The 15,822-nt window shown below is 51.8% G+C and overlaps 1 protein-coding gene across 1 annotated transcript; it reads left to right on the top strand.

Annotated features, from left to right (window-relative positions):
* Positions 1 to 4,870: 4,870 nt before the first annotated feature.
* LOC142005032 (olfactory receptor 12D1-like) lies at positions 4,871 to 5,812 on the top strand. The gene has a single exon (XM_074982709.1). It carries the CDS (start codon positions 4,871 to 4,873, stop codon positions 5,810 to 5,812), a length of 942 nt encoding a protein of 313 aa, XP_074838810.1.
* The last annotated feature ends 10,010 nt before the right edge of the window (positions 5,813 to 15,822 follow it).

Raw genomic sequence — 15,822 nt, 5'->3', positions numbered from 1 at the left:
AACCGGAAGTACTTTAAAGACGTCTTACTGAAGGAACAGGAACAAACAATCCCTCTGCGTAGTAAGAAATGCAAACGTGGGAGGCAGCCAGCTTGGCTTAACAGGGAAATGCTTAGTCAGCTTAAATTCAAAAAGGATGCACACAAGAAATGGAAACGTGGACAGTTGACTAAGGAGGAGTAGAAACATAGGGCTGGAGAATGCCGGGCAGTGATCAGGAAAGCGAAAGCACAATTGGAACTGCAGCTGGCAAGGGATATGAAGAGTAGCAAGAAGGGTTTCTACAGGCATGTGAATAATAAACGGGTTATCAGAGAAGGTGTGGGGCCGTTACTGGATGAGGGAGGTAACCTAGTGACAGATGATGCAGGAAAAGCTGAAGTACTTAATGCTTTTTTTGCCTCAGTCTTCATGGACAAAGTCACTTCCCCATGACGGTCCTAGACGTTGCAGTACGGGAAGGTGGAGGGCAGCCATCTGTGGGGAAGGAACATGTTCTGAGCTATCTAGAAAAAACGAGATGTGCACAAGTCCATGGGTCTGGATTTAATGCACCCCAGGGTACTGAGGGAATTGGCAGAGGTCATTGCTGAACCTTTGGCCATTATCCTTGAACGCTCTTGGAGATCAGGGTAGATACTGGATGACTGGAAGAAGGCAAACGTAATGCCCATCTTTAAAAAAGGAAAGAAGGACAATGCAGGGAATTATAGACCCGTCAGCCTTACCTCAGTCCCTGGGAAAATAATGGAGGGAATCCTTAAGAAATCCATTTTGGAGCACTTGGAAGAGGGGAAAGTGATCAAAAGTAGCCAACAGGGATTCACCAGGGGCAAGTCCTGCCTGACCAATCTGATTAGCTTCTATGACGAGGGAACAAGCTCTATGGACATGGGGAAGTCAGTGGATGTGATATACTTTAACTTCAGCAAGGTTTTTGATCCGGTCTCCCACAACATTCTCGTCCATAAGTTAAGGAAATATGGATTGGATCCTTGGACTATAAGATGGATAGAAAGCTGGCTTGATGGTCGGGCCCAATGGATAGTGGTCAATGGCTCAATGTCTGGATGGTGGTCTGTTTCAAGCGGAGTGCCGCAAGGCTTGGTTCTGGGACCGGTGTTATTCAACATCTTTATTAATGGCCTGGATGAGGGACTGGACTGCGCCCTCAGCAAGTTTGTGGGTGACACAAAACTAGGGCGAGAGGTAGATTCGTTGGAGGGTAGAGACAGAATCCAGAGTGACCTGGATAAATTGGAGGACTGGGACAAAAGAAATCTGATGCGGTTCAATAAGGAGAAGTGTAGAGTCCTGCACCTGGGGCGGAAGAATCCCAAACCTTGTTACAGGCTGGGGACCGACTGGCTCAGCAGCAGTACGATGGAAAGGGACCTAGGGGTTATGGTGGATGAAAGGCTGGATATGAGAAAACCGTGTGCCCTTGTAGCCAAGAAGGCTAACGGCAGACTAGGGTGCATTAGGAGGAGCATTTTGAGCAGATCTAAAGAAGTAATTATTCCTCTTTATTCAGCACTGGTGAGGCCACATCTGGAATATTGTGTCCAGTTTTGCCCCCCCCGCCCCCCAAGTATAAAAAGGATGTGGATTTGCTGAAGCAGGTTCAGCGAAGGGCAACAAAAATGATTAAGGGTCTGGAGCACAAGACCTATGAGGGGAGGCTGAGGGATTTGGGCTTGTTTAGTTAACAGAAGAGAAGACTTAGGGGTGATTTAATAGCAGCCTTCAACTTCCTGAAGGGGAGCTCTAAAGAATCATAGAATCATAGAACACTAGGACTGGAAGGGACCTTGAGAGGCCATCGAGTCCAGCCCCCTGCCCCAATGGCAGGACCAAGTATTATCTAAACTATCCCTGATAGACATCGACCTAACCTGTTCTTAAATATCTCCAGCGATGGAGATTCCACAGCCTCCCTTGGCAATTTATTCCACTGTTTGACCGCCCTGACAGTTAGGAACTTTTTCCTAATGTCCAACCTAAACCTCACTTGCTGCAGTTTAAGCCCGTTGCCTCTTGCTCTATCCTCAGAGGCCAAGAAGAACAAGTTTTCTCCTTCCTCCTTATGACTCCGTTTAGATACCTGAAAACCGCTATCGTGTCTCCCCTCAATCTCTTTTCCAAACTAAACAAGCCCAGTTCTTTCAACCTTTTTTCATGGGTCACATTCTCTAGACCTTTAATCATTCTTGTCGCTCTTTTCTGGACCCTCTGTAATTTCTCCACATCTTTTTTGAACTGCGGTGCCCAGAACTGGACACAACACTCCAGCTGAGGCCTAACCAGTGCAGAATAGAGCGGCAAAATGACTTCCCGTGTCTTGTTCACAACACACCTGTTAATGCATCCCACAATCATGTTTGCTTTTTTTGCAACAGCATCGCACTGTTGACTCATATTTAGCTTGTGGTCCACTATAAGCCCCAGATCCCTTTCTGCTGCAGTCGTTCCTAGACAGTTTCTCCCCATACTGCTGTTTGTGATGTGCACTGAGTAGTGCTTAGGAGTTCCTCACATGGGCTGACATCCCATCGTACCTGGGCAGAACAAACACGGAACCAAAAGATTGTCCCGACCTGATGAGCTCCCAGTCTAAGCACCCAGGCAAGAGGCAACAGATGGAGACAGACAGACGAACAGCACCAGGGCTCTGCGTCAGCACAGTGCTCGACTGCCCCGCCAACATTCACAGCTCTGTTATTTTCCCACCTGCCGGGCAGAGCCAGCCTGCACAACCGTATTCCCTCCAGCTCCCTTGGGACGGCGGGTTTGTTTGTCTGCTGAGCTGGAAGGTTCGTGGAGTTCTGGCCCAGAGCAACCAGCAGATGGTCTCTGGGGAGAAAGCAGATTGCTGCTCAGCATAGGTTGATTATAAAAAGGCTTCTTTGTTGCAGGCTCATCAAGCGTTTCTGAACCACTCGGCTTCTTCCAATTCCTGCCTCAACAGGCTGAAGTCCTGGATCCTTTCCCAGCGGTTTGATCTTTTGTTTGGTTTTGTTGTTTTCAGTCGTCACCTTGAAGGAGGATTGTGTCCAGCCAGGTACGTGCTCAAAGTGCAGTCTTCAGCATTTGCCAAGGCAGATTTGTAAGGTGGCCCCATTTTCTTTTCTTTCTTTCTTTCTTTCTTTCAACTAAACAAGCTGAGCTAGAGACATGGAACATACAGTTCAGAGCATGGTGAAGACTCAGGAAATGTGCTAAGTCTTTTTGGATGGATGGACAGGTAGAATATATCTCTCCAGAGGGGTCTGTGACAGCATTTTTTAAAGAAAGCGCCTGCAGATAAGTGCCTGACTGTCAGTATGTGTGAATGGGGATTGGGCACCGAACTCCCGTAAGCCCCCTTGGAAATCCCAGCCTAGGGGTCTGGCTGGACCATGTGCACAAGGAAAGAGTCTTGTTGAAGCATTTTGATAAGTGCAATGAAGTTGTGAATTTTCAGAGGAACACTGGGCACTCCATGGGAGTCGGGAGCTCAACCGCCCAGCATGTGGGGTCTGTAATAGACCAGACTGTGCCGTCTACAGCAGTGCTTTATAACCCTGCCCCTCACCCCAGTACCTGAGCACCTTCCCTTTCACACAGCACCGATCGCTAAAACCCCTCCTGGCTTTGGGGCGTCTCTGATGCATCTCCTCTGCCAGGGCCCGAGCTGGGCTGCCCTGTAACTTTGGTTTTGTCTGGAGCTTTTCACATTAATTCCATCTCCTTCTTCTCCTCCTCCCTCTTGCTGTCGCACACCGACTCACTACCGGGAGGTGCCAGCAGGGAAGGAGGCGGCTTCGCAAGAGACAATGGGGCATGGGAATGGCTATCCAGAGTTTTGCAGCTTTTCATACAAGCCAACACATTCTGGCTGCGTCTGGCCTTCAGAGAGCAAGCGTGATTTTGTGGCTCAGTACAAACTTGCACCATGGGCCCCTTCTCACACACGTACCACAATTAGCAGCTGGGGCCAGACCCGCCAGTAAAGTGGGCCCTTTCAGCCCTGCACATGGTCCCCACCGATCTCCTCGTCAAGGGTGATGAAAGGTGGTTTTGACAGCCCGTTTGTACCTAGAACTTTTCATCAGTAGCTTCCCAAGCAGCTCTGCCAGAGTCACAAAGCTAAAGGGAGCACCAGGCTGTTCAACCTGAGCGCTTGTAGATCACACCCCACACGCACCCTGATAGATTGATAGATACAGTGTATGGGGACAGATAGATAGATACAGTGTATGGGGATAGATAGATACAGTGTATGGGGATAAATAGATAGATACAGTGTATGGGGATAGATGGATAGATAGATAGATACAGTGTATGGGGATAGATGGATAGATAGATAGATACAGTGTATGAGGATAGATAGATACAGTGTATGAGGATAGATAGATAGATACAGTGTGTGGGGATAGATAGATAGATACAGTGTATAGGGATAGGTAGATAGATACAGTGTATGGGGATAGATAGATAGATAGATAGATACAGTGTATGGGGATAGATAGATAGATACAGTGTATAGGGATAGGTAGATAGATACAGTGTATGGGGATAGATGGATAGATACAGTGTATGGGGATAGATGGATAGATAGATAGATACAGTGTATGGGGATAGATAGATAGATAGATAGATCTCCATTCAGCCGTCTGCAATGTGGAGATGATCAAACATGCACATGCAGGGAGCTCACAGCCGTGATACCCAGGGATGAACCTGGCTCATAGAAATGCTACCACACTGGCCAGAATTGCAAAGAGGGGTCAATATCCATTTGTCATTAGTTTTAGCACCTACGGCCCATTGAAAACCTCTGCTTCATCCGGCTCCTTTAACTCCTCATTCCTCCCCAGCTCCCACAGCGATGGAGAACCAGACGGAGGTGAGTGAATTCATCCTCACGGGCCTGACTGACCTCCAGGGGATGGAGGACTTTCTATTCACGCTTTTCCTGCTGCTCTACGTGGCCACCCTTCTGGGCAACGGGGCCATGGTGGCCATGGTGCTGGCCGAGCCCCGGCTCCACACCCCCATGTACTTTTTCCTCGGGAATCTCTCCTGCCTGGACTTCTGCTACTGCACGGTCACGGTGCCCAAGATGCTGGCTGGCTTCTTCTCGGAGCGTCAGACCATCTCCTTGGCCGGCTGCCTGGCCCAGCTCCACTTCTTCCACTTCCTGGGCAGCAGCGAGGCCGTGCTGCTGGCCGTCATGGCCTATGACCGCTATGTGGCCATCTGCAACCCACTGCGATACAGGCTGGTCATGAGCCCACGGGCCTGCCTGCTCCTGGCAGTGTCTACCTGGGCCACCGGCTTCCTGCACGCCCTGATGCACACGATTATGACCTCCCAGCTGCACTTCCGTGGCCACAAAAATATCCACCACTTCTTCTGTGACATCAAGCCCCTGCTGAGCCTGGCCTGTGACAGCACCCACCTCAACCTGACCCTGCTCAACATAATCACGGGGAGCATCGTGGTCATTCCCTGTGTGCTCACACTGCTCTCCTACCTCTACATCATCTCCTTCCTGCTCCTGAAGGTGCAGTCGCGGGAAAGCCGGAGAAAGGCCTTCTCCACCTGCGCCTCCCACCTCACCGTGGTGTCGCTCTTCTATGGAGCCACCATCTTGACCTACGCGCCCCCGTCCTCCGGGGAATCCCCCCAGTGGGACATGGTGATCGTTCTCCTCTACAGCGTGGTCACTCCCGCCCTGAACCCCGTCATCTACACCCTGCGGAACAAGGAGGTGCAGGCGGCTCTGAGGAAAATCCTGCACCGAAGGTTCTTCCTGGATGGGGTGTGAGGAAAGGGAAGGTTTTGCTTCTGCCTCTGGCCATGAGGAGGGCTGTGGGGGCTGGGAAAACAGGCAGACATCACTGGGCAGTAGCTCCTCTCGGGATGGTGCCACTTGTCTCTGGGCACCAGGATGCCCAGCTGAGGGACCATTTCATCTTTGCACCTGGGTTGCAAGAGAGAGTCGTGCAGGAACCTCTGTGCACCGGAGACTCAGCACTGCGCAGGGGCCATTGCCCGCTGGGTGTGGAGAAGAGGCCGGAGGGGACATTGGGGGTGGGAAGACAGTGCAGGGACAAGGCAATGGCCTGTCAAGGACCTGAATTTCCAAGGGAGAAGCTGAAAAAAAATCCTTAAGCGCTTTGTGGGACCCTTGTCCACCTGGTCTCACCTTCTGTGACGTCGTGGGGGTATGTGTGGGGAGGCGGCTCACGAGGGCTGGGGGGCTCCTGCTGAGGGTAACCGTGGCGACCAGGTGACACCTCTGGCTGCAGACAAAGGGGGAGGTGGAGCCTGAGGGGGTTGAATTGGGAGTTGGAAGCTGTGAGTCTGGGCAGGGAGAAACAGAGACAAAGGAGGGGGCCAGGCCCCGGCTCCGGGGGCCCCTCGGGGCCTCCTCTCCCCAACATGGATGGGACTGGCTGTCCCTGCCGGCTGCACTGACTCCTCTGTACGACGCTGTGTCCTGTTGGCTAATAAACCTGCTGTTCTGCTGCCGAGTGAGAGTCACTCCTGCCTGCGGATGGGGTGCAGAGCCTGGGGACCCCTGAGCCCATCGCACCTTCTCTCCACTCTCGTCTGATTCCCTTCGCCAGGCTCTTGAGAAAGGGAACGTAAAAGCTGGCTGGGCTGATTCGATGCTTGTAGGGACTCCCACACCCACTGAGCCGGCTGGCACAGGAACCGGGGGGGGGCGTTACCATATTTTGCCCTTTAAAAAAGAGCCCCCCGCCCCCCCAGGGAAGGAGTGTGTCCGTGTGAGTGTCTGTGAGTGTCCCGGCTCTGCCTTAACACACTCACGCCCAGCCTGTGGGCAGACACTGAGACAGACACGCGCCCGTTCCGGGGGCCTCTTTTGTACATGGTAACCCTAGTCCAGGCCCAGGGACCCTGGGCCACTCCCCTGCTATTCCGGAAGTTTGGGGCCCGGCCCACAAGTCCAAACCCCCTTAGTCGGGCTCTCCTGGGGTGGGGGCCCGTCTGCCCAGCAGAGCGGAAATGACTTGCCCCTGGTCACCCCGGGACAGGGTAATTACCCAGCCCTTCTGAGCCCCAGTCTTGCTTCCCTGGCAGAGCCCTGTGCCATGGCACCTCCCCAGAGAGGCAGTCACACCACATGGCTTTCTGGGGGCAATGGCTGGGAGCTGGAGCCCAGACATCTTGGTCCAGAATCAGAGCTGCTGGGCCCTGACATCGCTCCAGGCTGGGATAGTTAAAGCAGCCTAAAATCCCATTGAAATATTGGCACCTAATTCCCATCGGTTCTCCTGAGAATTGTGTCCGTCTAGACCTGTGAAAGGCCAAAGCAGTTAGCGCCAGAGCCACAGGGTGAGATGGGCCCAAGTCTCTGCTTTCACCCCTCCCAGGCTTCTTTCTAGACATGTGCAGACACAGGCTGCTATCGCTTCCAATGCCCCAGGTTGGACTCCAATGGAGAACTGTGTCTGGCACCCATGTTCCCTGTGAGCTGGGCCCCTGGGCGGCCACCCGGGAGGGATTCCAGTGCCACTCACTGCCGAGCAGAGCGCCCACAGCCAGCCGCAGGGCTTTCCATTGGTGGTGCACATCTGCACCTTCCTAGTGCACCTAACAAAATGTATTCCGCACATGGCTGAGGGAAAAGCGGGACCTGCTCCATCTCGACACCTGCCCGTGTCTTCAGTGCCTGCGGGAATCAGGAGTCTCCTCACATTCCGGCTCCCTGGGCCGTGGGAAAGGAAGTCACGGCCATGACTGAAAACTCCCTCGGCGCCTTTGCACTGAGGAGGAAACCACGTTGCCACGTCTAAGGCACAGGCACCGAAGCGCAGGTGAGAACCCGTCAGCTCCTCTACAACTTTTGTGGGTCTGACCGCGGGAATGGACCTGACCTTGCACATCACGGGGGCTCACAGACTGCGTTGTGGGAAAAAGCCCTGGCTGGGAGTTTGGAGCAAGGCTCCAGCCTGAGCGTCTGTGCCCAAACCGCAGTGTTACAGCTCTGCAGTCTGTGCCGCACACACACGCGCCAGCTGGCCTGAGCCGGGCAGTGCGGACTCACAATCACAGTGTCCGACTCACTGAATCACAGAACAACGAAACTGGAAGGGACCTCGAGAGGTCATCGAGTGTGACCCCTGTGCTCACAGCAGGCCCAGGCACCATTCCAGACTGTCCCTGGCAGGGGTGTGTCCAACCTGCTCTGGAATAACCCCAGGGATGGAGATTCCACAGCCCCTGGGCAATTTATTCCAGTGTTTAACCACCCGGGCAGGTGGGAAGTTTTTCCTAATGTCCGACCTAAGCCTCCCAGGCTGCAGGTTCAGCCCGTTGCTCCTTGTCCTGCGCACAGAGGCCCAGCAGAGCAATTTCAGGTGCTTCTGAGAGATCTTGGCACTTTCCAAACCCCACACAAAACAACCACATTGCTGCACCTCCTGAGCGATTTTTCACCTGCCTCCGATCTCGTCGCTGGGCAAAGAGACGCATCACCAGCCAGCGCTGTTCCAAGGAACTCTTCTATCTCCACACGCGGGCGCCGTTTCAGAGCAATCTCCCCGGGCGCGGCTGCACAGCACAAACACCGACGACACCCACGAGGGCCTGGTCGGCCAAACCCCTATAACCTGCTGAGCACGTTCCCGCCATTGCTCAGGATCTGGAAAGTGATACCCACTGGTGTGGTACCCACCAGGACAAATGAAAAACAAACAGCAGGGCCAGACAAATACCCAGAGACCAGCTGCTCCAAGATAGGCCCAACACAGCCAAGAACAGAACACCACTGGTCATCACCCCCAGACCCCAACTCAAACCGCTGCAGCGAATTATTAAAGACCTACAACCTATCCTTAATCAGGATGCCACACTCCAGAAGGCCCTGGGTGACTTGCCTGTTCTCTCCTACAGACAACCTCCCAACCTTATGAGGATTCTCACCAACAGTCACAGTCTACACCCCAGGAACACCAGTCCTGGAACTTTTCCATACAACAAAGCCTGCTGCCAGCTTTGTCCACATATCTATTCTGGAAATACCATCACTGGACCTAACCGGGTTACTCACAGAATCATGGGCACTTTCTCTTGTTCCTCAGCTAACGTCATATTTGCCATCATGTGCCAACAATGCCCAAATGCTTTGTACGTTGGACAGACTTCGAACTCCCTTAGACAAAGAGTTAATGGGCACAAAACAGACATAAAAACACTCCAGATCTGCAAACTGGTTACTCAACATTTTAAAGGAATGGGCCATTCTGTTAATGACTTAGGAGTTTGCGTGTTACTGAAAAAAAAATTTTGCATCACTATTGAAAGGGAGACAGCCGAGCTGTCTTTTGTATTCAAATTCCACACATTAACGTGTGGTTTGAACCGGGATGGGATAGGGGCTTGTTTACAAACTTGGCTTAATCTAATTCTTGACCATCCCCCTGCCCATACCCCTCTACTCTCTGGTTTGCTCATCTTGATCATTTTTTTCTGATTTGCCCTCCTTGATTACTGTTTTTGGTCCTCTGTGCCTTAAATATTGAGTCTGTTCTGGTCTGGCTAAGGATGGTCTGAAGAAGCGGGTCTGTCCCACGAAAGCTCATCACCTAATAAATTATCAAGTAACTGACTGTGACTGTGAAATGAATCAGCAACAGGCAGCAGAGGGCAGCAGAGGATGAGTGACGGGAAACCAGCTGCTGTATTGCAAAGCAGCCCTAAGGAATGAGTGGATGCAGTGAGGGAGGGTCGCTCGCAGACAGAGGGACAATATTAAAAGGGGGCTGGCACTCCGTATTTTATAGCAAAAAAGCAGTAAAGTAGCACTTTAAAGGCTCACAAAATAGTTTATTAGGTGAGCTTTCGTGGGACAGACCCACGTCTTCAGACCAGAGCCAGACCAGAACAGACTCAATATTTAAGGCACAGAGAACCAAAACCAGGAATCAAGGAGGACAAATCAGAAAAAGATAATCAAGGTGAGCAAATCAGAGAGGAGAGGGGCTGTGGGGGGTGGGAGTTAAGAATTAGATGAAGCCAAGTATGCAAAAGAGCCCCTATAATGACCCAGAAAATTCACATCCCAGAGTGTGTCTGTCTGTCTGTCTGTTCAAGCACTCCTCTAAAACTGGAAGAGCAACGACCACACAACATGGCATGCAGCTTCCTCTGACCCTGCCTTAAACTAAGGTCAGGGCTTGGCCGTGCCTGGACAGTGGGAAGTGCCTGGAATCCCCGGGTCTCCCACACCGGGGAAGGGAGGGGCACCGAGAAGAGGAATGAGACACGTCAGACTCAGCACTGGGGCAGCGAGTGCAGGGACCAGCCGCTCTGCAGAGAGAGCAGTAGAAGTAGTTCCTCCCCTCTGTGCCCCACGGGCAGCCCCCTAAGCTCTTCCTGGGCCTGGCACAGGATCTCTGCCCCTCTGCCCCAATCAGGCTGCAGCCCAGCCCCAACCCTAACAGCCCCCCTGTCCACTCCGATGCTGAGACTGGCCCACACACACTGAAATAGGGCCAGGGCATTCACAGCTGGAGCTGAGCCCCCCGGCTCATCCCAGGATGGGGCCCTCACCCCAAAACACCCCCTGGAGCTACACTGGCTCCCCTCAGAGCTGGAACCTCCTACTAGCCCTCCCCCAGCTCATAGCAGGGCCAGGCTGTCACCCAGGCCATGCCCCCACTGCTCCCCAACCCCACAGCAGAGACTGGGGCTGACCCCCCACATCTCGCCCTGGGGCCAGGCTCAGTGCCCATGGCCAGCTGAATCCCTTCAAAGCACCCTCCCCCCTGCAGCTGCCCCCCAGCCCTGAAGCTATGGCTGGACCCCGGAGCTGGGACCTGGCTCCCGGCTCACCCCAGGGTTGGACCCATCTCTGCAGCTGAGTCCTGGCCCCCATGGGCCCCCAGCCCAAAACTGGGGCAGAGTTGAGCTGAGCCTGGTTCACCCCAGGGCGGTGCCCAGCACCATGGCCTGCCCCCCACACCCCACCAAGGAGCCCAGCCTGCCTGGACTGTGAAAAGGCGCCTCCCCTCCAGGAGCTGAGGCTGGGGCTATAGATACCAGCTGGGCCCAGCCCTCCTCCCCAGAGACACTGGTATCAGGAGCCACAGCTTGGACACCACCACCTGAGGAGATGCCAGGGCCGAGCAGCTCAGCCCGGACCCACCCATGGACCAGCTCCACTGTGGCTGCCCCTGGTAAACCCCCTGAGAGCGCCCAACCTCCTCACCTACCACCCCTGCTCTGCCACCCCCATCCTCTGGCTGGACCCCCACCACACATCAAACCTTCTGCCTGAGCCCTCCACCCCGGTCTGAGCTCTCCACACCAAAACCCTGCTGTGACTTCACCACTCCCACCCCCAACCACAGTCCCCTACACACACACCCCATTCCCTGCACCCACATTTCAAGCAAACAAGGAGGAACACAGGGAAACTCGCTGGATTCTTTCAGGTGTTTATTATTGCAACCGTCTTTTCTCCCTTGTTTTCTATCATTTACAGAAACCAAAAAAGTTTTCCAAAAAAAAGAGAAAAAAAACCCTTTATTTAACTTGGGACCAACAGTGAGGGGCTTGGGGTCTGGGAGCAAGGGCTCCTGGGGTCTGTTCCCAGCTCCGGCAGGGCAGTGGGGTGTAATGGTTAGAGTAGGTGGAACTGGGAGTCAGAGCTCCTGAGTTCTCATCGTGGCGCTGAGAAAAGAGTGGGGCCCACAGTCTGGGCATCCAGGACCTGGAGTCCTGGGCGTGGCCTTGGACAAACATTTCCACGTGTCAGACAAAATGCATAAAACAACTTTCCAGTTAGTGAACCTCTGATTATTTTCAACTAGAAAACAGACATGATGACGAGGATGATGTTATGATTTCCTATGAAACAACCGACATCATGAAGTCTGTTTTGGTGCAGGCTGAGGCAGTGTTGTTCTTCCCCGGAGGAATATGACAAGAAATTTCCACAGGGGATTTGGTCTCAGAAGCCTACAAGTGAAATAAAAACCCCTCTGTTTCCTTCAGAGCAGACAACGCCAGCACCTCCGTGATGGGACAACTCTTCTTAAGCAACACAAGCTATAAATGAGTGAGTGAAGCCCCCAGACGTTCTCCCACTGGAGTCCATTGGCATTGTGCTAGGGTCTGAAATTGGCACAAAATGATGTGACTAGTTCCTTTGTTTGAATTATCCAGACATAGGGAGGGAAGCTTTGTGTGTCTGAGCACATAGGTTGTGTGTCTGTGTGTTCACATCTCTCCATCTATCTATCTATCTATCTATCTCCATACACCATATCTATCTATTTATCTATCTATCCCCATACACCGTATCTATCTATCTATCTATCTATCTATCCCCATACACCATATCTATCTATCCATCTATCCCCATACATCGTATCTATCTATCTATCCATCCCCATACACCGTATCTATCTATCTATCCCCATACACTGTATCTATCTATCTATCTATCTATCTATCTCTGTTCAATTCAATCAGACCCACCTGGCAGTCTCTCTCTCTCTCTCTCTCTCTCTCTTAGTTTAACAATTGACCTGTTGTTCTCTGAACGTACTGCACTGATTTAGCTCGTTGAATACTCGCGGGTCAGATCGCGATCGTGACTCAGATATCGTTCTGCTATTGAAGAGGAGGTGACGTTCTGACCTCATCATTCCATTGTCCCCCCCCAGTGAGACGTGAGCCCCAGACGTGCTCGTCACCCGTCCGTGATTTTGTTGTCCTTGTTGTTCCATGTGGGGCGGTGCTGGTGTTTATGGCTTCTCTCTTCTCTCTTCTCCGCTCTCCTCTGGCCCCCAACCCCCCCCATCCAGTCACTCTGAGGGGAAATGTTGTGTTTTGAGGTGGGTCCTGTGTGTGGATCTGTCCCCTGTCAGTCACGTGGGCTCAGTCTGGTCTCTCCTAGTCAGACAGGGGATTGTTAGGAACCCACCATGGCAAAGGCTCCACAGCTGGGTGCAGATGTTCAGTGCAGGTCTCCTTTAGGAAAATGTACCTCACCCCTCTCCCCACGTAGCATCGGCCCCTTCCTTGTGCGTCTGCTGTCCTGTGCCTCAGCAGGGTGTTGGGAGGCCTTGCAGAGCTGTGACAATATCACTCAGCTGCCGCTGACACGGATTTTTACTTTATTGCAAGCGTTGGAAAAGCGTGTCCCTGCTTAGCTGTCTGCCGTTTCCTGGTGTGACTGAATGGACACTTTTCCATTTGACTGTTTCGAATCTGATCTTACCCGAATTTTATCGCCTTCCACCCTCTCCAGTTCACCAGGACATGGTGAGTATCTATGAATAGACCCTCCCCAAGGGAACTCTCTGTCCTATTCGTGTGCTCCTCCGCACCTGTTCGCTTTCCCTCAGCCCTTCGCTTAAAAACTGCTCCACAACCTTTTTAATGTTAAGTGCCAGCAATCTGGTTGCATTTGGGTTTAGGAGGTGCCCATCCCAGCTCTATAGGCTCCCACTTCCTCAAAAGATTTCCCAGGTCCTAAAGAATCTAACGCCCCGCCCCCACACACCATCATGTCATCCAGGCAGTGAGACCCTGCCTGTCTAACTCGCCCTGCATGTAAAACTGGAAGCATTTCACAGAACATGATAATTTGGGTCCAGGATTTCAGTGTCTTTCTTGGCAGCCTAAATTCGGCCACCAGGGCCCCTCCCTAGGTCACTGCTATCTACATGTAGCACAACGATTAACTTCTGCTCCAGCATAACACAAAAATCTTTTTAGATTTCTTGAGAGATTTGCAACCCCCAGGAAGGTGTCCTCAATGCGAGAGAACCCCACAGCATCATCTGTAAGGAGAGTCCCACCTATGGGATCGTTTCCCTCTGGTCCAGTTGGATGTTTTCCTTCCTGGAGACTTTCACTCTCCTTAGCAGAACACTGGGGCTGCCTGAATAGAGGTGGGGCCTTTATACAGTATCCCAGCAAGTCTCATCCATGTGCCTCTCTGCTTCCCTGAGCACCTCCAGTTCAGCCACCCTGGCCTCCAAAGTCTGTATGTGGTCCCTGAGGGCCAGGAGCTCCTGGCCCCGAATGCACACGCACACCACTTGTCCACGGGGCAGGTAAACAGACATACTCCAGTGGGTGCAATCAATGGGATAGCCCCCACTCTGCTGTCCGGCTTCTGCCTGCGTTCCCGTTCTACTCTTAGCGCGAATTAGCTTCTTGACAGGGCTTTTTAAATCAGGTGGTTTGGGGAATAGTTTAGTTTAAAGGAAGCTGAATGTTTCTATCTCACTTCAAAATCCTCCTGAAAACTTCTTTGCCAAAATCCCTCTCAGCTGCTCCTGTTCGTTAGCTCCTCTGCTTGTTTGGGAGTGGGTTTCTCAGAGCCTGGCCTTCCTCAATGGCCGTGCTCCCAGATGACGCCTTGACGGGAATGAAAAGGTTGAGGTATCAAAGCCTGGTTGAGAAGCTCTCAGCCTTGCCTTGCAGGTTGTTAGTTTCAGGACATGGTCCTTCAAACAAGCAAGCTCAGCAGCTGGACCTCCGGACAAACAAGCTTAGCACACGGGATCTTTCAGGCGAGCGATAAGTACAGCCCCCAAACACAAAAACTCCAGACAACCATTTCCATGGAGGGTTCCATAATCACTCCCTCACCTGGAGAAGTCCCTCGCCAAACTTCCTGTTAGCTGCTCCTGTTTGCTAGGGCGTCTCGGTGTCATTCCCAGCTTACTGCTGAGTAAGTCACCGCTAATGCATGAGCAGCATTGACAGCCCCACACTGAGGGAGCTGAGGGTATGCAAAATATGACATTCATTCCTGCTCCTTTTTATTTCAACCCTGTCACTTCACTGGCACACCAGGTATTATAAAGTTCCTGGTCAACACATAACCTTGAAACGAAACGCCTGTGCAAACCATCTCTGATATTCTAGGCTCTTCTTTCTTGCAAAACGTTGATAGGAAAGTGATGGGAGAAAGACACACAACTGGTGCGAATCAGGATAGAATCTTTTATACCCATGAGACAGTTAAAATTTACACCAGCTAAGGAACCAGCACTAGGTCTTAATTTAATTTAATTTAATACTGAGACAAACCAATGCCTTGAGGATGCTGCCATGAGGTAGGAAAGATTCAAATCATTCACTAATATTGAGGGAAGGATAATAACGCAATGTATCCAGAAGACCAAGATCTCCTGTTGTTTTCACCATTCATCATGACACTCATTCTTCAACGGCTTCAGACATGCCGGGCTCAGCAGCACCAGTTTGCTCTCATTAGTTGGACACAGTGATGTGAGTTGTAACTACCATGGGAATACTTGCATTACAGAACCATCTTTGTGATTAAGACAGGAGTGAGATGAGAATTTACTCTCATTTCAGAAACCTTATTTGGTGATGAGGCTGTGGAGTAAGAAAGAAAGAAAGAAAGAGAGAAAATCCCTTCCTGAAATTCTCTTGAGAGAGCAAAGAACTGTGCGTTCAAAGAGGATATTGGAGACTGGCCTGTACCCTTTCCTGGGATAAGCAGATATAGCTCCTTTCGAGCTAATTTATCAGCTCCTCCTCTGCTTTAAATGAACTGTCCTTCTGCTGAGGTGCAAGTGGCCATTTCTCCAGCTGATCTGCACTGACATAGCTTGGTTAACATCAAAACAGAAACACCAGTTTGTGTGTGATGATGATTGGCCCCAGTTACTCACTCACGTACAGAACTGTGGGAGGTTGAGTCCAGAAGCTTTGCAATGCACTGGAAATCAGTACGAACTGTCAGATTAACAGCCACATGTTTGGTATTTATCAAACGCAGCTTTACAGTGTTTTTCTTTGTCACCCCTACAG

The sequence above is a fragment of the Carettochelys insculpta genome, chromosome 32 (genome assembly GCF_033958435.1).
Source record: "Carettochelys insculpta isolate YL-2023 chromosome 32, ASM3395843v1, whole genome shotgun sequence".
NCBI classification, from domain to species: domain Eukaryota; kingdom Metazoa; phylum Chordata; order Testudines; family Carettochelyidae; genus Carettochelys; species Carettochelys insculpta.
This window is presented reverse-complemented; position numbering and strand designations above follow the sequence as displayed.